The sequence below is a fragment of the Lontra canadensis genome, unplaced genomic scaffold, assembly GCF_010015895.1.
Source record: "Lontra canadensis isolate GAN:19392208 unplaced genomic scaffold, GSC_riverotter_1.0 scaffold6, whole genome shotgun sequence".
Taxonomy (NCBI): domain Eukaryota; kingdom Metazoa; phylum Chordata; class Mammalia; order Carnivora; family Mustelidae; genus Lontra; species Lontra canadensis.
In genome coordinates, this window is record NW_022631000.1 from 1415309 (window position 1) to 1439310 (window position 24002).

Here is a 24002-nt window from a genome sequence, read left to right on the forward strand (position 1 = left end):
TCCAAAATATATCCAAGCAATTACGTATGTTGATTCATTTCCTATGCTTAATTGTATGGCTATATTATAACGTAGTTATCCATTTTCCTATACAAACATATTTCGGTTGTTTTCACTTTTTTGCTATTACTAACAATGCTGCTGTGAATGTTCTGTAGTATCCAAGTGTTTACCAAGTGTGTATATTTAAGAGTGGAAATTGCTGCATCATGCGGTGTGTAGGTTTACTTCTATAAGATTGTGCCAAATGCTTTTCCAAGTGGTTATTACCAATTTACATTCACACCAGTAAGGTGAAGGAATTCCCACTGATGCATGTACTCTAGAACTTGGTAATGTCATACTTCCTTAATTTTGTCAATTTACTGCATGAAAAACAGTGTCTCGTTGAGGTCTCTTTTTTACTTCCCAGGTTAGTAGGAGACAGAACATCATTTAACCTGTTTATTGGTCATGACACTTCCTCTTCCATGCTCGTATTTCTTATCTAACTTTCCTTTCCCATAATCTATCAATCCTATCTCTGCCACTTCACGCTGGAATTGTAAGACAAGAAATACTGTAGGTTTTTTACCTGTAGTTAAGCAGACTCGCTCCTCTTGTTTCAGAAGTAAAGGAGACCGAGGACTCTGAGCCTCCGGGCCACTAAAGTCTTTTCGTGGGCGAGTCCTTCCGGACCAATCAAATTTTCTTAACCCATACTGTCTAAAAATAGCGGTACACAGATCTATAGCAAAGGCTCAACATTCATGGTCATGAATTCTTGCACACGTTTCCCAGGAGCAAACTACACACACCGACGCCCCTACTCACACAAACGAAAACACAACCACGTGCTCTGCTCTTCTCCCGCGGCAGGAGTCCTTTGAAACCGAATAGAGAAAAATTGTTTTAGCATCCTGTTTCACACTTTCGTCAATAGTTTTTCGACCAACAACAACAACAAAAGGACACAAAGTTTTGAAAGAAGTTATTTAAAAAGATAATAATCTTCGGGGGTTTTTCATTTTCTTGTCTTTATGGTTTTGTGAGGATTTATTTTGAGTTACCTGACAGAGCCTTTTCAGCAGCACTTGTGTGGAAACTGCGACGAGATGAGCGCCTGGGACGGGGAGGCGGGGCGGAGATGTGACGTCATCGCCGCGGGGCGGAGGCGACGGTGTCTGAGGAGACACTCCGCGTGCTGGTTGCCCACTCTGGCCTCTTGGCTTGGAGGCAAGGAGAATATCTGCCACTGTCCGCTTTCCCTTGGTGGTCCGCTCACAACTAATCCCGTTGGAGATGGCAGACGACCTTGGAGACGAGTGGTGGGAGAACCAGCCTGCAGGAGCAGCCAGCAGCCCAGGTATTCACTCTGCCCGCGCGGCTGCGGGGCCTCCCCTGACCGACCTCCCCCCGCCCAACCCCTGCGTCCTTAGGTGAGCCTCTGCCCATGCCAGCCTCTGGCGGTAACGATGTATGGCCTTTGGTGGTGTGCCCAGTTGTGGGAGCGCACGAGCGTCGGGAATGAAGTGGTGCGGGAACCTTATTACTAGGTGAACAGTGTGGCTTTAACTCAGGTCTACCCGCCTGTCAGGAAAGACCCTGAAGGAAAGATTTTCCTTTTACGTGTTTCTTAATAGGTAGGTTTTTCTTGAATTCAGGGAGTTTGCGCGTAGTGGTTAAGGGTAACTCCTGGATTAGATTCAGAGTGCTTCTGCTCAAATCGAGACTCTGGGGCACCTGGGTGTCGCAGTCGTTAAGCATCTGCCTTCCGCTCAGGTCATAATCCCAGAATCCTGAGACCGAGCCCCTCATCGGGCTCCCTGCTTGGGGTGGAGCGGGGGGAGGGGTGGAAGCCTGCTTCTCTCTCTTCCTCTCCCACTCCCTCTACTTGTGTTCCCTCTCTGGCTAGCTCTCTCTCTGTCAAGTAAATAAAATCTTAAGAAAACAAAAACAAATGGAGACTCTGGCCCCACTAATACTGCTTCGGCTCCCTTTCCTCAACTATGAATTACGGATAATAATGCCAATTTCATAAGATTATTATGAAGATTAAAAAAACATAATACAAATGATGCACTTTAGCACAGTGCTTGGCACAGAATATGTGCGAGGTAAATATAAGCTATGGTTTTTCTTGCTATCATCATCATCTTGTTATTTGGACTGTTAAAGCCTGAAGGAGGTTTAGAAACCAATCATCCTTTTGAACTCAGCCATTTTACAGAAGAGAAACATGAGACCTAAAGATATCAAGTAACTTCACAAGTTCTTGTAGCTAGTTGGTGTCAGAAACAAGACTAGAATTTAGTTAATTCAATTCAAACAACTTACTATGCTACGTGTACCCACTGCCAATGTGGTGGATATTTTATCTTTAAGTAGGTGGCATTTAGTAACTGCTCACCACAGGCTGACTGAACCTTTCAAGTTCCATGAGGCTTAGTATACAATTATGTTTTGCAATCGTTCTTCAAAGTCCACCTCTCTTCTCTACCAGATTCTAAGATATTTTTTAGGAAAAAAAAAAAAAAAAAAAAGCAAAGTCTGGTCCATGTCCTATTGTCCACCAGGCACTGCACATGATTGATACTTGATACATACTTGCTGCAAACATTAATTTTGAAATATGTGTTGTGAAGTATCCATTAAAGCTGCAAAATTCTACATTGTTTCCAGAAGAGTTGCCTTCAGGTACAAACTGAGTGGATGTCATTTTTGAAAAGGTAGCCAGTGTAATACTTCCTCCAGTAAACTTCCTGACTCTGTTGCTACTTTGTTTCTAAGAAATATCTCTTGCAGGCTGTGGTGTTACACATTTACTCTGATAACCCTTCCCGCCTTAACTCAGGTGTTTACGGCTATATTTTATTATGTGATTTAAGTATAGAAATCATTTAAGAAATAACTGAATTCCTTTTGAGTGGTAAAGGGGATCCTATGTCTTGATTCTAGCCTTGCCTCTTGCCCATTACTGGCCATGTCTCTCAAGTTAGTCACCATTTAGAAGGAAAGAAATTAATGTGTATTGAGTGTCTTTAATATGCCAGATATTTTCATAAACATAAATTCATTTAATCTTCATAATATGTTTAAAAGATATGTATTACTTTCATTTTTATAGATGAGAAACAGAAAAGTTCAGTAATGTTCTTAGAAACACACAGCAAAGAAGAGATCTGGGAAGAGATTACACAAGTATGCCTGAGTTTCAAAGTCATACTTTATCCACTATTACAATGTGTCTTTACTGAGCCTCAGTATCATGATCAGTAAAATCAGGTGTCCTTAGAGATGATCTTTTTTTTTTTTTTTAGGATTTTATTTATTTATTTGACAGACAGAGATCACAAGTAGGCAGAGAGGCAGGCAGAGAGAGAGAGGAGGAAGCAGGTTCCCTGCAGAGCAGAGAGCCAGATGTGGGACTTGATCCCAGAACCCTGAGATCATGACCTGAGCCGAAGGCAGAGGCTTAACCCACTGAGCCACCCAGGCGCCCAGAGATGATCTTTTTAAGGGTTTTAACAAACCAACTGTTCTAAACATTGGATTTATAGCATCCTTCATGTAAGTTACCAGGATTCCCATCAAGATAGAGGCACCCTGCTTCTTAGATTCCTTCTAACTCTAAGGTTAACATTTCAAAATTGCTGACTTTAAATGTATCAGGGGCATTTGCTTTGTTAACTGCTTCTAAGTATAGTGAGCATATATGCTTCTTTGAGATATGCTTGATTATTTGTCAGTGATTTGCTAAATAATCTGTATGGTATTTCTAATTCAGAAAAAAATCACAACCGAACCAATTCAGATTTCCTGATTCTACCTATGTTAATGGGGGAAAGATCAGCCTAAAATGTGTGAACTGTATTTTTGTTTTGAAAGTCATGGGAGAAATAGTGCCCTAAGTCAGAGAAAGGAAAGATAGTTATAATGATGCCTTTATTTCTGTTGTGTGCTATGCTACTTGCTTATAAAAGTAAACATCTTTCCTTACCATCTGTTTTCCATTCACGCTTATGGTAGCAAGAAGCATTTAGCCATTTTAACAATCTACATCTATAACAAAGGCTCAGCATTCGTGGTCATGAATTCTTAGGCATGTTTTCTGAAAGCAAACTGTACAAACATACAGATTCCCAAACACTGATACACACTATGTAAAACATCTGTCTAACATATCTGGCTATCTACTTATTGTCTAAGGAAATGTAATTCAGAGACCCTTACTAAAGCTCTTGATCTTGATCTACATATGACCCTTTTTTGCATACATCTTAGGGCTATTCAGAACTTCCACTCTTGTGTTAGAATTCTGCATTTTACTGGAACCCAACATGGGACCTGGCACCTGGTGTTTGAGAGATAATTAGCTGAATAAAGCATGCATGCTGCTAGATGTACAGAGTTCTTTGTGATCATGTATGTAGATAGATATATAATTTCTCACCCAATTAAATACTTTTAAGAATGAAAGGCCATGCTATTAGAATTTTTCTGGGACTGTCCTAGTCTATCTGGGATGTCACCCCATTGACATCATTGTTGGTGATTGGAGTCATGGTCCAGGATAAGACCACTGAGAGTTGTGTGTGCTGAAGAGTATTCAGCCGGTGTGCTCAGGTAACAGAGTCTAGGAGTCATCTAATGGCATCTGACATTTCATTTTACTTATTTCCTTATTCCCTGCATACCTTAAGAAATTATTTGAGGTTATTTATAGTAAATACATGCATTAGAATCATAATTGTGAAACCTTAATGCTAAAATGAACAGATACAGTGCCCATGGTTTCATGTAGTTGACTAAACTGGGCACTTTCTCAGTGTTGCTTGAAAACTGAGAATGTCATTCCCAGCAGGGATTTTGTTACTTATGGAGCAGAGCCAAGAGTTTTTGCAGTTGGAGTTGGTCACTTGATCATTCACTTACTGAAGAGAATATTGATTGTTTTCCCTTTTTATTCCAATAATATGCCTCTTAAGTTAGCAAGTCAAGTGTCCAGCAGGTAGCAGGGTGTATGAATCTGGAGCTCCAGGGTTGGGTCAAGGCTAGAGATAAGAGATTTAGGAATAACTGGCACATGTATAGCTTACTTTTTTTTTTTTTTTTAAGATTTTATTTATTTATTTAGAGAGAAAGTGCCCAGGGAAGGGACAGAGGGAGAGAGAGAGAAAATTTCAAGCAGAGTCCCTGCTGAGTACAGATCCTGGCAAGGCTTGATCTCATGACTCTGAGATCATGACCTGATCTGAAATCAAGAGTCAGACAATCAACTGAGCCACCCAGGCACCCCTACAGCTTACTTTTAAAGAGGATGTTTTAGCAATCTGCCAAATTCTCAGCCTCTGTTTTTTTGAAGAGGATTTTGCATGTGCTTCCCTAGCTTATTCTGAATATTTGATTCATCTCTTACCAAGCATCTAACTAGAAAACTGAAGTGTGAACACACTTCTATGTGCAGTATAAGGAGACTGTAGATAATAACACTAACCTGCATTTGTTGAGTGGTGGTTATATGCCAGATGCTGGCACATAATATTTTGATTGCTTTATGTGTATTAGCTCATTTAATCTTCACAAGTACACTATGATGTATTTACTATTATTCCCATTTTACAGATGAGGAAATTGAGGCACTAAGTGGTTAAATGATTTGCCCAATATTATTTAGTTGGTAAGTGGGGAGGCTGGGATTCATAGGCAGGCAATCTGAAACAAGTCTGTGCACTTAAATTTCTCAAAGATAATTATTCTGATTATCAATGTTAAGACTCTCATCTCTAAAATAACAATGCTTTATCAATTAAAAAAGGCTCATAGTTTATAAACTATTTTGTTTACTTATATACATCATTGTTATCAAATTGTGTCTATTAACTCTTTCTCCCCTAAAGTTTATCCTTCTAAAGAACATTGATTAGTCAGAGATACAAATAAGCGGACTGTATCATTGGGCTTTGAGAACAATCTTTGCCAGGAAGTCAGACTTCATCATAGAGCTCAAGACTCACACACCTGGCTGTCTTCTTGAAGTCTGCTTATTTATTAGAATGTCGAATGCAAATGAAAGCGAACAAAGGCCTTACTATCTGATCTATCAATTCTTTAGCTCTAAGACATCCTGAATGCTTTTTTTCCATTTTTCTCCTTTATTACCCATCAGAGTACATGTTATCATCTTCATTTGCCTTAACTACTGCAGTAAACTCCTAACAGGGCTCCCAGTTTCTGTCTTGTTCCTCTTTGGAGGAACGATTAGCGGCCTGAGTGATCAGATCTCATTCCTGCCCAAAGCCTTCAGTGGCTTCATCTGACACATATAATACAACCCAGGTTACTTATCAGGACTGATGTCTGCCACATCTACTATTTACTCCCCTCTAATTTATGCTCTTCCACCCACACCAGCCTTTATTTTGTGCCTCAACAGGGCAACTTCATTCTGTCTTAGCCCTTTACAATAGGTGTTCCTTTTTCTTTCTGGGCTCTCCTGTATTTCAAATGGCTGGCCTTTTCTTAAAACATTAAGACCTCAGTTCAGATATCACTGAAAGAAAAGCATTCCATGTCAGCCAGTCTAGAGTAGCCATCTAGTTGGTCTATTATATCATCACATTATGGTAATTCTCAGCAGGGCACTTATCACCAACTGTTATTTGCCTTGTTAAATGATTACATTTGCTAATAGATTACATTTTCTTGTTAAATTATTACATTCTGGTATGATCCCCCACACTAGATTGTAAGCCAAATGTGAGCAGGGATTTATCTAGTTCTTTGCTCTATACTCAGTGCCTAGAGTAGTATCTGGGTCCTTAGAAGGCACTTATTAAGAATTTGTTCATTAAGTAATTGATTGTTAGTGTTTCATAGCCACATCTTGAAGACCTCAACATAGGAGTTCCACATCTAAAGAAATTTAGTTCACTAGAAGAATTGTCAAAATCTTGCTCAGGTTTTTGACAGATTTGACAGGCGCTGCCTCTCTCTAAAAATACATTGAAAATCCTTGTTGTATAACTCTGTATACTAACCTTTTATTCTAACCATATTTGAATTTAGTTTTATAAATTTTGTTTTGAAAGGGGAAAACAGACTTTTGCTTTATAATGAGCTGATAATTCTTTGTGGTGACAGCTTTTGTTACTTAGAATCAATGTAGTTGGTCATTTTGTTTGAGATTGCTGAAATGAGCATTTAAAAGTTTTTGTTGTTGTTCTTGTATTGTTTTATATCATCTCCTTCAAATCACATTGCTTTATCTATGCTGAATTCCTCCTAGAAATGATGAAGTAGGGGAATACCTTGGATCTTTTAAACCTGAATAATTCAAGTGTTTGGTTTCTTCCCCTCTTCTTATACCAAAGTTAGATCTTTACAGTATTAATTTTACCTTTAGGCAGCCATGCATAGTAGATGTAAAGTAATAGTAAAACATTGTCTCTGCATATAGAATTCAGACTTAGAATATTTGTAGTACATTTTGATAACATACAACAGAGAATCAACTTCAAAATCATTTATTGAACTCTCACGCTTAGCCTTACTTTAGACACTGGTGGATTAGAGGATGAAACATATGCTTACATTGTGGAATTTATACATCAGTGTGGTTCAACCAAAATGCAAGTAGTAGTATTTTGACAGATGTTCAAGAGGGATGCCTGGGTGGCTCAGTCGTTAAGCATCTTGCCTTCAGCTCAGGTCATGATCCTAGCTAGCGTCCTGGGGTCGAGCCCCGCATGGAGCCCTGCATCGAGCCCTGCTTCGAGCCCCACATCAGGCTCCGTGCTCAGCAGGAAGCCTGCTTCTCCCTCTCCCACTCTCTCTGCTTCTTTTCCGTCTCTCACTGACTCTATCTCTGTCAAAGAAATAAACAAAATCTTAAAAAAAAAAAAAAAAAGGATGTTCAAGGGCAAAAACAGGGACAGGACAAATTTTAAAACGTGAGAGGAAGAGAAGAAGAAAGAGCACATGCTGCATCAATAGTCAGTGTTCTGTACTTGAAGACTGTTTCACAAATGGACTCACAGATAACCTTCATGGACTACTTTTACTTTATTTATACAATTTCAGTAATTCTTACAAGTGATTAAACAAGTGGTTCTTGACAACAATTTTAAGTGTTTAAAAGTACAAATTTATACATCTTTACCCAAACGTGCACAGTAGTTCTGCTATAGTTCTGCTAAATGTCTATGAATCTCTTGAAAAACACCAGGAATTTGGAAGGCCTAGAAATACTTCCATTTCCCTTCTCAGATTCAATGGCAACATTATTTTGTGGCACAAATCCTTTGACCTGTTCTTATCTGATGTTCTTTAGTTGAACACTTTAGTGCATTCATTGAGTTATCCATTTTACTAAGTGTGTCACAAACAGCTTGAAATATAGCTTCCCTATTTTCATCAGCTTTCAAAGAATTCTTAGTTCTTAAATTACTACTATTTTTTTAATGTTGATTAAGCTCTTGTTCCTGAGTTCCTTGCTAGACTAATTCACACTTGACCAGAGATCAGAAATTTTCTTTGTAAAAAACCAGATAGTCAATATTTTAGGCTTTCCAGTCACTGTCACAACTACTCAACTCTGCCATTGTGGCATAAAAGCAAGCATACATAATAAATATGTAAACAAATGAGTGTGGCTGTGTTCCAATAAAACTTTACCTATGGACAATAAAAAATTGAATTTTGTGTAATTTTCACATTTTGTAAAATATTTATCCTCAGATTTTTTTTCTATTATTTAAAAATGTAAATACTATTCTTAACTTGCAGGACATACAAAAACAAACAGGGCTGAATTTGATCTGTGGCCTGTAGTTTGCATACACCCCTGCCCCAGATTCAATGTCTGAATCTAAGTTGTGTGTCACATGTCCCCTAGAGTGGGAAGTTGAAAATATATCCCAGAGAGAACTGCATTTTACATCAAATACTCCATTACTTAGTCCATCATTATCAGTCATATATTAGATCAGTCACATTTCTTTTAAAAACCAGATACTTTATTCCAAGTAGTTAAAAGGAGATTAGTTCAGAAATCACCAAAGCTAAATAAATGAAGGGCTGAGGAAACCCTCCAGCATAAACAAATCATGTTATTAAAATTCTTGTTACAAATTGGATTTGTTTTTCTTCACTTGGATTTTTATCTGCTTTCTTTTAAAAACTTAATAAAGTAACTCCAGAATTAGGATAGCTTCTTTTATTTTTACTGTTTTTCAAAGGGGTCACATTTCTGTAGAAATAGAATTATTTTCAGGAAACAGGATTCTTTATGTTTCAGTTGTGTTACAGCTCAAACACCATTTTGTTAAACTCCAAATAGTATTCCCAGTTCTGAGCTACTTATGCATTTTTATTGCATTTATTACATATTGCTTTAAAATAAGTATGGTTTTTGGTTGGTAATCGTCTTGTTAAAATAGACTTTGTTATTTTAAAGACTTCTGTCTTATTGGGATTAGAACTGTTACCATTTAAATATGGATTTCTGCTGCTTGCCATAGAAATTTCGCTATTTTCTGACTCTTTTTTAGTACTTTGTACAATATTTTCTCCTTTTTTTTTCTTCTCCTGAATTTATGCCAGCTCGGCATGAAAACACTTGAAGAAGTCTCCTAACCTAGGAAAAGACAATTTTAAATAAAATATCCAACATACAACATATTTTGTGCTCCTCTTCAAGGTAAAAATGTTCCCAGTGTCTTTTGTTTTTCTGGGAGTATTTCATGCTTGTTTTTCCTGTTTTATGCTTCTTTTCAGTCTGTTTGGTTTCTACTACAGGAGATCCAGTGTTTTTTCTTTCCATTAGCATAATTATCAGTCTTGAATGTCAGTCACATAGCGTAACTGCTTTTCTTCACTGTAACTATATACCAGTGCTATCTCTTAGCAATTTTCTTACTTACGTCTTGACTAAATGGTCCTCCTCTCTGTCATTCATTCATCCTCTGTTCATTTAACATTACCTCCATATTGCAAGCACAACACTAAGTACCCTACACATTATCTGACTGCACCATTCACCTGTTACCACCCTGCACTTCCTTCTGAACTGTTTCTCCTGTATGTTTGTGTTAGAATTCCATTATTATTATTATTATTTTTTAAGCTCACTTCTTCCCACTCTTTGTCTGACAACTTTTCAACTTAGACTTTTCCATTTCAGGCTTTTAATTCACGTGACCTCCCCTCACTTCTTCCTCTGTCACTCGTCTGTTGGGACTGCTGCACATCATCCCTCTCTTTGGCTTCATTGCTCAGTGGTACTCAGACTTGCAGCTCCTTCTCCTCCTTCTTGAAACTGGAGTGAGTCCAGGGTTATTTGTACAGTGACACAAGTACATGGAAGCAGGCCGGGCAGGATGAGTGTGGAGAATGGCAGTTCCTTTGCTCTTACTCTGCTGGCTCCATCCCAGGATAGCTTGCTAAAGCACTGTCCTTCCAGGATTTCTTCCAGGATCTTGTCTCCAGTTCTCGGTGCAGGATCACAGAGAACCTTGCATCATGCTCTTCATAGATTTTTTTTTTTTTTAACTGAAGCTTTGCACAATATAATTGTGTCCCATGTCAAAAATGCCTTGTCTTATAACATTATTGTGTTGCTCTGTCCACACTAAATTATAGACATACCTTTCTTTTACCTCAGTGAGAGAGCTGTAAGTGTGATGAAAAGGATTAGTTTAGCTTACTACTGCCAGAGGCCTGAGTCCCACCTTGTAGATGACTGATTGAATTCAGTCATGGTTAATCAGAACTGGAAGGAACCTGAAGAATTATTCATTTGTCCTGTTTTACATATGAGAAACTCAAGGCTCAGATTGTTGAATGCCAAGCTCATTGTCAAATGAATAAAAAGCTAGGATTGGAATTTGAGTCTTGCTGAATCAACTGTTTTTCTATAGCACTGATACATTGAAGTGATGTCATTAAAGAATGTCTGATGAGATGATAAATTGTTATCTTTGTTTTTGGTTTTTTTTTTAACACCTAGGACAGTGATTCCTTTCTCCCTAAAAGATCTCAGTATTCTTGACCTTTGACTCTTAAATATCCTGATTGCTTTAGAAAGCAGAAATATCCATCTAAAATAGTTTTTGTAATAAGCCTAGCAATATGATTCTATGGCCTGGCATATATAGGAGGGGCAACCTCCTACAAGTGACACAGAAGTCTAAGTGCCAGCAGTCAAGTGTGCATATTACACCAGTGATTATCAGGTCTGTCACAGAAAGGTTGTATTCGTCTATTACTCATTTTTTGGTTCCTTTCTTCCTCGTACCAAGAATTTTCTTCTAGTGTAAATAAATCAGTTTTAGACCTTAAAGTGTGATTTTAATTGTCCTGCCATTTTGATGGAAATAATCTGACTTTCTTGAAGTTGATTAGGAATTCTTTCTAGCATATCTTCTTAGCAAAATATGATTCAATAAAGTTCTGTGAAATGAAAGACTTACTTCTGAGTTCACCAGAAAACTTGTCAGTTGGTCTCATGAATTCAGTCCTATCCCGTGCTAATGATAGATAGATGGTCCAGCTTTGGGCTGGATTGTAAGTAGAATGAGGAATTGGAAGGATTTGGCCTGTTTGTGTGTATATGCATATACACACATATAGGTACAATAAATGCAGATATGCTGCTCTTTCAGGATGCTATTCACCAGGTCCAGCAACCTGTGAATGAACTGTTTGTCGTTTTGCTGCTTCACCATTTCTTAGAGAGGTGACCTTTCCTCTTTGGCCTTCATACTGGTAATTTTAGCTTTCTGGGTATTTCTGTAAGTGGATGAATCCAGATAATGCATTGGCATTACTTACCTTTTCCCTCCCATGTGGAGAAAAGTGTTAGAGGTGACAGTTCTTATGATGTGTAGCTTCCCACAACCAGTGTAGTGACTGGGCTTATCCATAAGCCCTGGGGGAGCTTTAGGGAAAAGCTTAGTGTTGCCTGTAGATTTTGGTTTAGGGATCCGTGTTGGGATTCTCTGCTTGCATACCTCCTTGATCTTGAATTAAACAGAAGAACAAAAGGTAGTTAATGGTACAGTTGGTGGAGCAGCAGACATTGTTCAGCTTAGAGGATTTGGCTTCTTTGGAAGCGCTAGGTTCTGGGGATACATCAGATTAAAGACTGTCTTGTTGAAGAAAAAAAATTAGAAAAGCAATTCTGTCAACATGTGTTGAGTGTGTGCTGTGTGCAAGGCTCTGAACAGTAAATGGCACTAAATGCAGAGGTAAATTGCTTTTTGGCAATCATAGTATAGTGGGAAGTACACAATAGGAGTGTCCCAAATTAATCTCAAAGCATCCTGAGATTGTCAAAGAAAGGTTAATTTCAACCAAGGGGTCTAAGAGTTTCATGAAGAGAGTAGCATTTGATTTGGGCCTCTAAAGACTTAGGATTTTTAATAGCAGGAATGGGAGGGCATTCTAGAGTAAAGGAATAATTTCGGCAACAGGATGAGGGAATATTTTGGGCAGTGTCCCTGAGATAGGAAGTCAGACACGGTTAAGAAATGGAGTGATTTCAAATTAGGTTGTATTTGACAAATGAAATGGGACTGTAGACTAGGCCTAAATAGGGAAAATTGTACCTGATTCTATAGACTGTACATGCTGGAGGGGATGGAGGGGGGGGGGGTAGGAAGGACAAAGGCTGGGGGAGAAGACAACTTGTGGAGGTAGAACTGTATTAATATTTGCTCCCTGTTAATATATGAAGAATAAGAGAGGAGTCACAGGTTGAATGATCTGGACTGGGAGAGTGTGTTGTGGAGTGTGAAAGAGTGTGATTGAGTTCATATTCACTTAAAAATACACTCTTATTTTCATTTATTAAGGAAAAATACTCTTGGATAAGAGTACTTGTTAGTAAAGAGATGGGAAAAAGTTCTCAGCTAACTGTAGTTCTCCCATTATAATCCATAGTTGCTGGTGATGATTATTTTCTCCCTCTTTGGTTGCATCATCCTTTCTCTCCTGTGAGCTCAAAAATATAAATATTTTGAAAATGCATTGCAGTTTTCATGATGGATTACTAATACTGTTTTTATGGGAACCCTTCTTATATTATTTTTGTTTCTACAGAAATTTGTTTCCATGTTTTTATTGTACTGATAAAGTACAGTTAAGTTTCTTTATGTAAACATTTAGTTACTGAAAATGCCCTTTAACTTTCAAAGCAACTGTATTTAGATTTTCAAATAAATGGTACATAGACTTAGCTAAAAATATGAGGATTGCTAGAAGAGTTTTTGGACTTTTGTATTATTGACATTTTTTTTAATACTTAATCCTAAATATAGCAAGTGAGATATATATCAGAGTATCAACATACTCTTTCAGTCTCCTCCTTATCTATATGGTATTACTACCTTTCAGCCTGTCCTCAAGGTCTCATCTTCAGTGCTGAAATGCTCATTCAACATTTTTACCTCTCAAATAGGCAGAACCTTTTAAAAAAAAATAAATAAAACTCAGTGCCTAGTAAGGTTTTGGTGTGATGGGTGACCTCAGTGATGATTACAATAATAGTTTGGTAGAGTGTATCAAGATACCTAAAATTCACACTCTGTGACTCACTCGTTTTATTGCTAGGAATCTTTTCTAGGAAATAATCAGAGATGTAGGCAAGGCTATTCATTTTTACATTGTTTATACTATATATTACACTATAATCACCTGAAAGTATATGTCTTAATGCTTTTGAAGAAATAGGAAAATTCTTATTTAGAAATGTTAAAAGCAGGATTAAAATCTATATATGTGCTTTAACTATGTATGTTTGAAGAGAAAATACTAGGAGAAAATATACCAGTGCTGTCAGTAAGTAACTGGTGAAGTTATAGGTGTTTTTTATTTTTCTTCTATTTTCTATATTTTCTACAATAAGTATACAGTTAGAAAAAGCAACACTAAATTTTATTAAGAGATTTTAAAAAGTGGGAAATACTTCAGAGATCAAAAGGTTTATGTGAATATCAACCATATTTTCCCAACCACAAGTAGTAGCAGCTGCAACTGAAATCAGTGATGGACTAATTGAAGTTATCCGATCTTGTCATCATAGCCTTAATAATAGCCTTTCCAAGATAGGTTTCTGCAATGTCCTTTAACTTTATCAAGATTTAGATGGGTTCTCCTATTGTACAAAAGTCTTTTGAAATCCTATTTAAATTGTAGATTCCTGGGCCTTCCCTCTAGAAATTATAACTCATTTATCTTTGGATGGGCCCAGACATCCTCATTTTTAATAAACTCTCAGGGTGAGTCATCTGATGCAGGTGGTCAGCCTGCCACACTTTGAGAAACACTGCGATAGTTGAACCTCCTTTAGAAGTAAGTTTAAAGTTGTGTAGTGCCTGGCTGACTCATTGGTGGAGCATTGGACTCTTGATCTCAGGGTTGTAATTTCGAGTTCTGCATTGGGTTTACTTAAAAATTACTTAAAAATAAAATCTTCAGGAGGCGGCTAGGTGGCGCCACTGATTAAGCATCCAACTCTTGGTTTCTGCTAAGGTGGTGATCTCAGGGTCCTGAGATGCAGCCCCTTGTGGGGCTCTGGGCTTATCGTGGAGTGGGCTTAGGTTTCTCTCTCTCATCCCTTTGCCCCTCCTCCCCAACTCTCCCACACTTGCATACTTTCTTTCTCTCTCTCTCTCTAAAATATATAAATAAACCTTTTTTTTTTAATCTTAAAAAAAAAAAAGGGAAAAGAAAGAAGCAGAAATAAGCTTTAAGTTTTCTTTCATCTCAAAATCTGGCCTGCCTGGGTGTGGGAGATTTAAATGGTTTTCATCAACCTGTGGGGCTTTTAAAACACTGCAGGTGTCTACATCCCGTCTTAGAACCAACTGACTCTGATTGTCTAGGAGTGTAGAATATGGGCATGTGAATTTTTAATGAGCACAACAGGTTATTCAGAACTGAAATCCCAGTGATAAACCATTTGGTATGGAACACAATATTGGTGGGGCTTGTTTGTTTTAAGCTATATTGTTATGCTTTGGTGAAGACAGTGTGGTTTGGGATGATGGTCATTGGTGGGGGTCAGTTGTCAGGAAGTTACTGAGCTCCCATTGTTTCTAGACCCATCAATGGTGCAAGCCAACTTTGTTTTCTTAACTCTGATTTCACTACATAGTTTTTATCTCTAGATGGCAGCAAAGGCTAGTTATTTTATTAGAACAGTCCTAAATGTTGTTCACTGATCTTAAAAATGATGCTATGGTTTGTTTTATTTTTTTCCTGTATGAATTTTATACTTGGACATGTTTCAGTAAATGAGGTATGGAGCTTTAAAATGTGTCATCTCTTGGATCATTTTTATAGAACATTATGTCAAATAGCTCCAGGACAGTTTTATCCAAATTTGGAGTGCATATTGCAGGCGGAATCTATGCATATGTCTGTTTTAAGACCACACAGTAAATGTTCTACTCAGAGTTGGAGGCTCCTGGGTTTCATCAGAAAGCAGATGTCTTGGAGGAGGTTAAGCTAGTTGGAAAGCTCATTCATAGAAGAAAAGGATTTTTTTTTTTTTTTTTTTTTTTTTATGTTTAACTCAGTTCAATGTGGAGATTGGGATTTGGAATGGATAACGGGTCTGAAGGATGCCAAATTCAGTGAGGCAGAGGCATTGGTTTTATCTAGGGAGCAGTAGAAAGAAAAGGAGTATATGTGTGGAATGCGTTCACTAAATTCTTAAAATGTTGGCTTATTTGGTCCATAGTTTCTAAAAAGAAACCAAGCAATCTAAAAGATTCCCTGGTTACAACAAGTCATTAAATGATACCGAGCCTTCCTAACCAAAAGAAGTGCAAAAAGGTGAAAATGTTTTCAGTTTTATTTGAAGTCTTAATTATGTAGCCCAATTTCAACTGCGTGCTTGTGCTCTTTCATATTATCATGGAGGATAAGCATCTGAAAGCATACCAGAACAAAATCAGCATTTATGGGGAAGCTATTAGATCCTAGTTAGACAGCTGGAGTTAGGATGTTCCCTTTTCTGTAAATGAAATTAATTTTGTAAGTGCTTTGAACTTTCTGGAGATGTATTGGCAACATATTGTCTAAGAAAACAGTGTTCCCTCAGGAGTGTTCCTGACTCCAAGGACTGCACAGCCCCTCAGGACACCTTTTACTCTACAGATTGAAAGACTCAAGGCTCCCAAAGACCTCCTATAATTTTGATTTGTGGTTATTGGGGTGATGCAGGGTGGGGGCAGATTCAGTGCTGCCTGACTCCCTCAAAAACCCAGCTGTATTATCAGAATAACAATATTTTGTATTTTTATTTTTATCTCTTTTTAATGGGAAAGTGTATAAGTTATTATGATAGATGTGGTGATGAAAAGGAAGAAATGATAAACTGGAAAAAAACTTTGAAATATTATTGCATTTATTTATTTTGTCTTTTGTATTGTTTGGTAAATCACTACTAATTTGTATAAAGAAAAAAAAAAGTGGAAAAGACAGATAATGAATCTGGCAGATATCCTGGAGTTTCATAAGCTGCTTTGGCTTTTTTGTCTTGATTTTCTCAGAACTTCCTCATTATACAATAAAACTTTATTGCTGTAGATTTTACATTTTATATGGTAAGTGTTCCTTCAAAAGGAAACTCTGTAGTTGGATTCGCTCATTCCTTTTAACCTCCTATGAGAAGACATTTGGTTTTAAATAGAGTTGCAGTGCTATTATTTCTATTAAAGAGTTGTCTAGTTTCTGAGGAGGTTAGAGAAAATTGATGCATTTATTTTATGATGTAATATGGTTTATGGCTGTACCTAGTTACATCCCAACCTCTCTGGTAATTACACCATGGGCAGTGAGGACAATCCAAGAATAAACACTGAAATACAGTTTTCAAAAATCCTTCCTAACCCAGTTACTTCCATTTAGTACCCATGTAGCATCACATATAGAAATAGTATGCTAAAGTAAAATATAGTAACCTTGAACTATTGTCTTCCTTGTTTGTCCCCTTTCTTTTCCTTTTTTTTTTTTAAAGATTTTATTTTTAAGTAATTTCTACATCTAATATGGGCTCAAATGTAAAACCCCAATACAAAGAGTCACAGGCTCTAATGACTAAGCTAGCCAGGCGGCCCATCCTCTTTTATTCGTTTATCAGATTTTTACCTTAGGTGTTTTGTTTGTTTTTCTTTTTTGGTACTCTTCCCACCCCTTCTTTCTCATTTCTTCATTTGCACCCATTTAAGTGTTTTTTCAGTTGTTCACAGGCTTACATTTTACAACAACCTTGAGTTAGCAGTTAGAGCAGAGGCTGTGATGCCAGGTAGACTTGGGTGTGCAATCTGGTACTGGCACCAACTAGCTTTGTGTCCTCAGGCAAGCCATTTAGCTCTTCAGACTTCAGTTTCCTCATCTGTAATACTTATCTGGGGATTAGAGGACTACTTTAATGTTCTTTGGTGAGTAGGAGAGACCCTGGTCCATCAAAGTTCCAGATAAGCATTTGTTCTTATTAATATTAACGTTAAGAACTTTGTCTTTTTCCTTACATTTGTTCTTAAGGTGCATATTTCCTGATTGTAATCATAACTTATTTTCTTTGGTTATTTTATCTTTCTTGTTTTTCTGCTTTACCCTCTCCAATTAATTATGGGAGACATGTTAGCAAGCATGGGAATTGAGGCAGCCGACCAAGTGGGTGCTGTGTTTACTGGGCCATGTTTCTGAGCAATTCTGACCCAGAAAAAGGATCTCTTCACACAACGTTTTCCTTCTTTATCCTACTTGGTCTGATCGTCGTCTTTTTTAGAGTGCCTGAAAACATACTATTTTCTACTTTTTTCTCTTTTGCTATCTTTTTTTTTTTTTTAAAGATTTTATTTATTTGAGAGAGAGAGGTCACAGGTAGGCGGGGGGGGAGGGGGTTGGGCAGCAGGCTCCCCACTGAGCAGAGAGCCCGACTCAGGCCTCGATCCCAGGACCCTGAGATCATGACCTCAGCCAAAGGCAGAGGCTTAACCCACTGAGCCACCCAGGCACCCTCTTTTGCTATCTTTTAATTGAAAAATGAAATGAAGTCCTTTGGCCCTGACACTCTGTGAGTCTATAAGAAGAACAAATGCAAACCAGCTATGGCCACCAGATATGTTGTTAGCCTCATGAGCCTTTGTAGAACACCTATTGCCAGCAGTATTTAAGTCCTGGGTAATGTAGTACAGTGGTTTTTTTAAACTTTATAAGCCCAAGAATGAGCCAGGCAGATTGTTTAAAATGCGGATTTCTTGCATTGGTTTTTATAGGTCTAGGCATGTGGAAATCTGTAGAGTCCTGAGTGATTCTTACAAAGGTGATCAGTGACTGCATTTGAGAAACATTGATACAGGAGTTTCAAAAATAAATGATAGTGGATTCTTGCTCTCAAGAGATTACAGTATAGGAGGGATTAATAATTATAAAAAAAAAGAGGCAAAATAAAGTGCTATAATAGAGGTACAAACAGAAGTATTTTGGAAATCCTAAGGATGATTGTGAAAAATAAGGAAGGCTTTCCAGAGGAATTGGCATTTGAGATAGGAGTTAAGGTTTCAATAGAATAAGCTTCTAGCCCTAGAAATAGCAGGAGCAAGATACAAGGCAAGAAAGTTCAATGGTATGTGGGAGGATGGTCAGTACCGTGTTTTGGTGAGGATACAGAGGTTGCCCAGTTTCAAAGGGAGTTGAGGCAAGAGAGGGAGGCCTGATAGATTGCTTGCGCTTTGGATACTCAGTAATGTCAGTGTGAAGTAAGTGCTGTTTTTGGTGGTGGGGGGGTGGAGAGGACTGGAGGATTACCATGATTAGGAAGGTGTTGTAGAAAGATCACTAGCAACGGGAGTGAAGATTGGATTAGAGATGTAAGGGGTTAAATGCAATAGATTAACTGCCTTACATTACCGTCTGTACTGAAATCTGGATTTGGGGAGTAGTAGGACAAATAAAAGCAGGGAGGGTAGAGAAAGAAATACCAGGGCAGAGTGGCAGACTAGATTGGGGAAGTAGGCAGAAAAATGGAAAATGGCTCCTGAGTGTTGAACCTTGGAACAAGGAATATAGTGGACCATCATCAGAAGTAAGACAAAGAGCAACCCAAAAGCAGCAGTGCATTGGGGTGTGGGCAGAGGCCACGTTTGAAGTGTAGCTGGACCTTCCTTGTGGACCTGTTTGGTAGGCATTGAAAACTTGAGAGATCTTGTTTTAAGAATCATCATGAGAGAAATTGTCAATACTATTCAGAAGGCTGAGAACCCAAGGGGAAAATGTAATTCCTTTTCACAGGCCAATCTTTTCTGCAACAGATAATTTTATATTCCTTTCCCAGAGCCTGAGAAGTGAGTTTTATTGGGTCCTATTCTGTGCTTGCATGCCCACCCCCACCACCCTCCATCCCGCTCTGCCCGGCCACAAGGCCACCAATCTTTCTGATAAGAGTGTAACTAGTTCTGAGAGCAGGCCCTACTGGAGGCATTTCTTCCCAGTTCTTGAAGGATGCGTAGTGACTGAATTGTTATACAGGCACTGATTGGCTAGCAGGAGGAAGGGAAATCCTGTCCCTGTCCTCCAGTGACCAGGCTGGCCCTTCTGCCATTGTGTCTAGGCTGAGCAAACAGATTACGTAAACTTGTATTCTGTGGGGGGATCTGCGAGTCCTAGGCACATGGGCGTTCAGTAATTACAGGATGCCCCCCCCCAGCACATTTCCTTCCTCATTGGCAGTCTGAGAAAACCTGGAATAGGGCCATAGTTGATAGGTTGGCCCAAAAATATAGTAATAATTGTCAATTGTTCTGCCTCGTCCTCTCATTACCCTTCTTAGAATCGAAAATCCGCAGCCCTGGCATTTATATTTTCCAAAATTTTTATAATAAATATGTATTAATCTTATAATCAGAAAAAAACTTGTATATAAAAAGAATCGTGTTGCCTATTCCTGTCACTATGAGAGATGTCATCCTTTTTCACTGAGATCTTACCCATTGACCCTCTCCTTGTTACTCTGAAGGTATTGTTAGGTGTTTAAATGTTTATGTTATGGGCCTTTTGGGGATCTATCACAATTTTTATTGCACAATTAACTCCTCTTTTTATAAAACTAATTTTCTGAAGCCTAATATCAATGAATTCAGGTAAGAACAGCATTACAAGGCAAAGAACAGAAAAGGGATAGTTCTTTTTTAAGAGAAGGAGGAAAGTAGCTCACTAATAATGAAGGGCAGTAATTTGTTCTTGAGGAATTGAAGGTTGTTTGAAGAGTGGCTGCATCAAAGCAAGTGTTTTTACATATTTAATTGTTTACAAGAGATACATTGAAGACCAACTTGAAGACTTTCTCTAAAATATCAATTTTATTTGTGGTTTACAGTGATTTAATCCTGAATTGGAAGCGGAATTTAGAGACCGACAAGGTTGAACCCTAATACTTTTCCCCCTGAGCTGGGAAGATAAATAGCGCATCTTCTTCCCTTTTTTTTCCTTTAAGATGATTCTGGGACCATCATTCTTTCCTTTTAAGATATCATGTTGCTTGAGAAATGGAAATCCTAAACTAGGGTATACCATCCAGGAAGACTTTCTAGTCTTCTGTGAAAGCAGAAGTCCCACTACCTCTGGGCTAAGTTGGTGGTGCTTATTTTTGGTGGCTAGACTTTGATCTTTTGATTATGTTTTCTGGAAGTGTTGGGTCACTATTCAGACTATCAAGGCAGCTACTTTCTTATAAGCTTTGATGTGCATTGTTGTGATGCTCCCTCTGTGGATCATTTTTGTTCACTTCTGTTGCTTTGCGGGTACCTCATACTCCACGCTCATTCTGCATGCCTGGCACTTTCCTGATGATGAGAAACTGTGCTTCTCCTTGTTCTTGCTTTCTCCCATGTCCTATCCTCAGCACATCCCCAAGTCCGTCTTCCCCATGCCTGCCCATTTATGTAAGGTGTGGCCTCTCACATTCATAATTACTTATTCCCCTAACAGTAACCTCAGGGAGATGGGAGGAGTTGGATAGGGAATCAGATCCCTCTGGACTGTGGTGATCATGGAAGTTTTCAGAAAAGGTAAGGCTTAAGCCAATGGACAAGATTTGTGTTATAATGTCTCATTCTTATCACGTACTAACAGAACAACCTGAAGCAATTTTCCTTACATCTCACAATTAAAATTTTTTTTATCTCTAAAATTGTGAAGATACCTACTTTATAGGGTTGTTGTGAAATAAGTGTATAAAGAATTAGTTGTTTCCATTATCTCACTTCTCTGAGGTGTGATAGAATGCTCCCTAACATTATATTCAAGGCCCTTCAGAGTCTAACAGGACCAAGCCCTTCAAGTCTTACTTCCTGCTCTAGCCCTCTCATCTGCAGCCATACTGCACTGCTCTTTGTTTCATGAACATAGTTTTTCTTTCCTTTTCTATCTGCCCTCATATCTCTGCTCTTGTAGGCATTTCCCTGGAACACCTTTTATCCTCTCTTTATCATACTCTTCTTCATCCCTCATCTGTTTCTGAAACCTAACCCCCAAACCTTGCCCCTATAGTAATGGCTCCTCCTCCAAATTCCTGTAGTACTTACTATCTATAGAATTCCTTCCCTATGTTACGGTCTTAATTACCTTTAAAGGTAGTCTTCAGTTCCCACCCTAGATTCTAAATCTTATACTTGCATAACTGCCTTGTACAGCAATGAGTAGTATTAGGTGCCATATATATATATATATATATATATACACACACACACACACACATACCAATATTGGTTGGTTCATTCTTGTAGCTGATTTGTTGAAGAATGAAGAAATTTCTAATAGAAGACATTTGTGCCTCTGGTGGTTATAAGCTACTACAGAGAGAATTGAAACTTTTCATAGAAAACTCTTTGGAAAGGGCTGAACAGTGAAGGGTTATCTCTTAAGATCATAGGCATCCTCCTGAAACTGACTTTTCACCCACTTAGGCAAATGTGATTGGTTCTCTACACTTTACTTCTCTTGAAGGCATGTGAGAAATGCAAAGCTCATCTGAAAACTCAAGTTTATAATATGGTATTGAAAGAAACAAAGGTACAATATATTAACACAAAAATAAATATCAAATACACACATGCTTTGGGCCAGTCTGTCAAATTAGTGGAAACAATCCTTATGTAACACAAGTCTTCAGTGCAGATTTTTAAAGTTGCTTTGAGGCTTATGTTTAGTCATATTCAAGATTTTCATCTCTATATACCAGACTTAACACTTTTCAAATGAGCTGTTAGATTTTTTTTCCCACCAGCAAACCCTGTAAAAAAGGAACTGACTTATAGAGTTAGTTAGTCATCTCTCTATTGCAGTGGTTCTCAAATGGAGGTGATTTTATCCCCCAGAGAACATTTGGCTATGTCAGGATCCATTTTTGTTTGTCACAGTTGGAGGATGCTGCTTGGCATCTAGTCGGTAGAAGCCAAGATTGCTCCTAGACATCCTGGAGTGCACAGGACATCCCTCTACAACGAAGAATCATCAGATCCAAACTGTCAATAGTCCTGAGGTTGAGAAAGTTTGCTCTAATAAGAAAATGGCTGATATGTTGAAGATTAAAAGACTAATTCATAGAATCTTAAAGAAGAAAACACAGGGCACCTGGGTGGCACAGATGGTTAAGCAACTGCCTTCTGCTCGGATCATGATTTCCAGGTACTGGGATCAAGCCCCGCTTCAGGCTCCCAGCTCAGTGAGGAGTCTGCTTCTCCCTTTCCCTCTGCCTCTCACTGCTTGTGCTCTCTCTGTCTCTCTCTCTCAAGTGAATGAACAAAATCTTAAAAAAAAAAAAAAAAAAGAAGAAGAAGAAGAGACATCTTTGGAGACCATCTAGTAGTTAGGACACCTACAAGTAGGAAAATGAGGAAGAAGAAATTTAATTTTTTTTTTAAGAATTATTTATTTGTTTGTTTGTTTATTTGACAGAGAGAGAGCACAAATAGGCAGAGTGGGAGGCAGAGGGAGAGGGAGAAGCAGGCTCTCCACTGAGCAGAGAGCCCGATGCGGGGCTTGATCCCAGGAACCTGGGATCATGACGTGAGCTGAAGGCAGCCACTTAACCGATTGAGCCAGCCCAGCACCCCAGAAATTTAATTTCTAAAAGGAAACTCTACAGGTAATCAATTTATTTATGCCCTGCCTTATTTCCCAAAGGAATTTTAAGCAATTTAAAAAGGAAGAGAATTCAGAAATCACTGGAAGTTAGAACTAGATATGATCTTAGAGATCACCAAGTCCAGTTCTCTTTATTTTACAAAAATTAAGTAACTTTTCTAGGGCCCCATAGTTGGCTGGGAAGGGCATGAACTGGAACCTGAACTTGTTTGCTGGCTTCAAATATTCCCTCTGACCCCATCCCTCCACTTCTCTAAATCTTTCTTTGACCTATTTCAAGCCTCATTTGCTCTGTGAAGCCTTGTTAATCTACGGTAGTCCTGCTTAATCTCTAGTTTACTGTGTGAATTTAGTTTGCACTTGATTAAATATTATCTACTCCTCTTTTCTTTCTCGTCTCTTCCCTTGCTCAGAATAATAAACTCTTCAGGGGAAGTGAATCTTTATCTCCCTACCTGCCCCCGTGTCAGGTAGAAGGTAGGCAGTTCTGTATGACATGGTCAGTAGATTAACCAGTTGTGTCCATGTGGTGCTTTGAAGAAAACACACAATGCGTGTCACTGAGGTATATGAGTGGCATGTCAGTTAGGGAACCCATTCCACCTTTCCAGAGGCCTAGAGGATGCAAAGTGAAACAGGCTTTGTAGGTCTTTAGAGCCCGTATATGCTGTTAGTTATGCAAAGATGACTAGGCCTTCAAAAGCAAAATATAACTCAGAGGCAAAAAAAAAATCCTAGATGATACTACAAAAATATCATACAGGACCATTTGGCTATGGGGGGAAAAGGAACTTACTAAAATAAGAAAACTAAAAAAGCTTTCAAAAACTGCCTTAATCAGACAAATTTTATTTCTCTTGATCAAT

At 38.3% G+C, this 24002-nt stretch overlaps 2 protein-coding genes across 2 annotated transcripts in view; one reads left to right on the forward strand and one right to left on the reverse strand.

The window, feature by feature from the left end:
- Positions 1-1171: 1171 nt before the first annotated feature.
- Positions 1172-24002, forward strand: part of CMSS1 (cms1 ribosomal small subunit homolog) — a 377798-nt gene continuing 354967 nt past the window's right edge. The window contains exon 1 of the mRNA XM_032852028.1: positions 1172-1345. Within this exon, the coding sequence (XP_032707919.1) occupies positions 1282-1345 (64 nt within the window). The 5' untranslated portion in view covers positions 1172-1281. The remainder of the gene's footprint in view (positions 1346-24002) is intronic.
- Positions 10979-24002, reverse strand: part of FILIP1L (filamin A interacting protein 1 like) — a 298965-nt gene continuing 285941 nt past the window's right edge. The window contains exon 6 of the mRNA XM_032852026.1: positions 10979-11999. Within this exon, the coding sequence (XP_032707917.1) occupies positions 11808-11999 (192 nt within the window). The 3' untranslated portion in view covers positions 10979-11807. The remainder of the gene's footprint in view (positions 12000-24002) is intronic.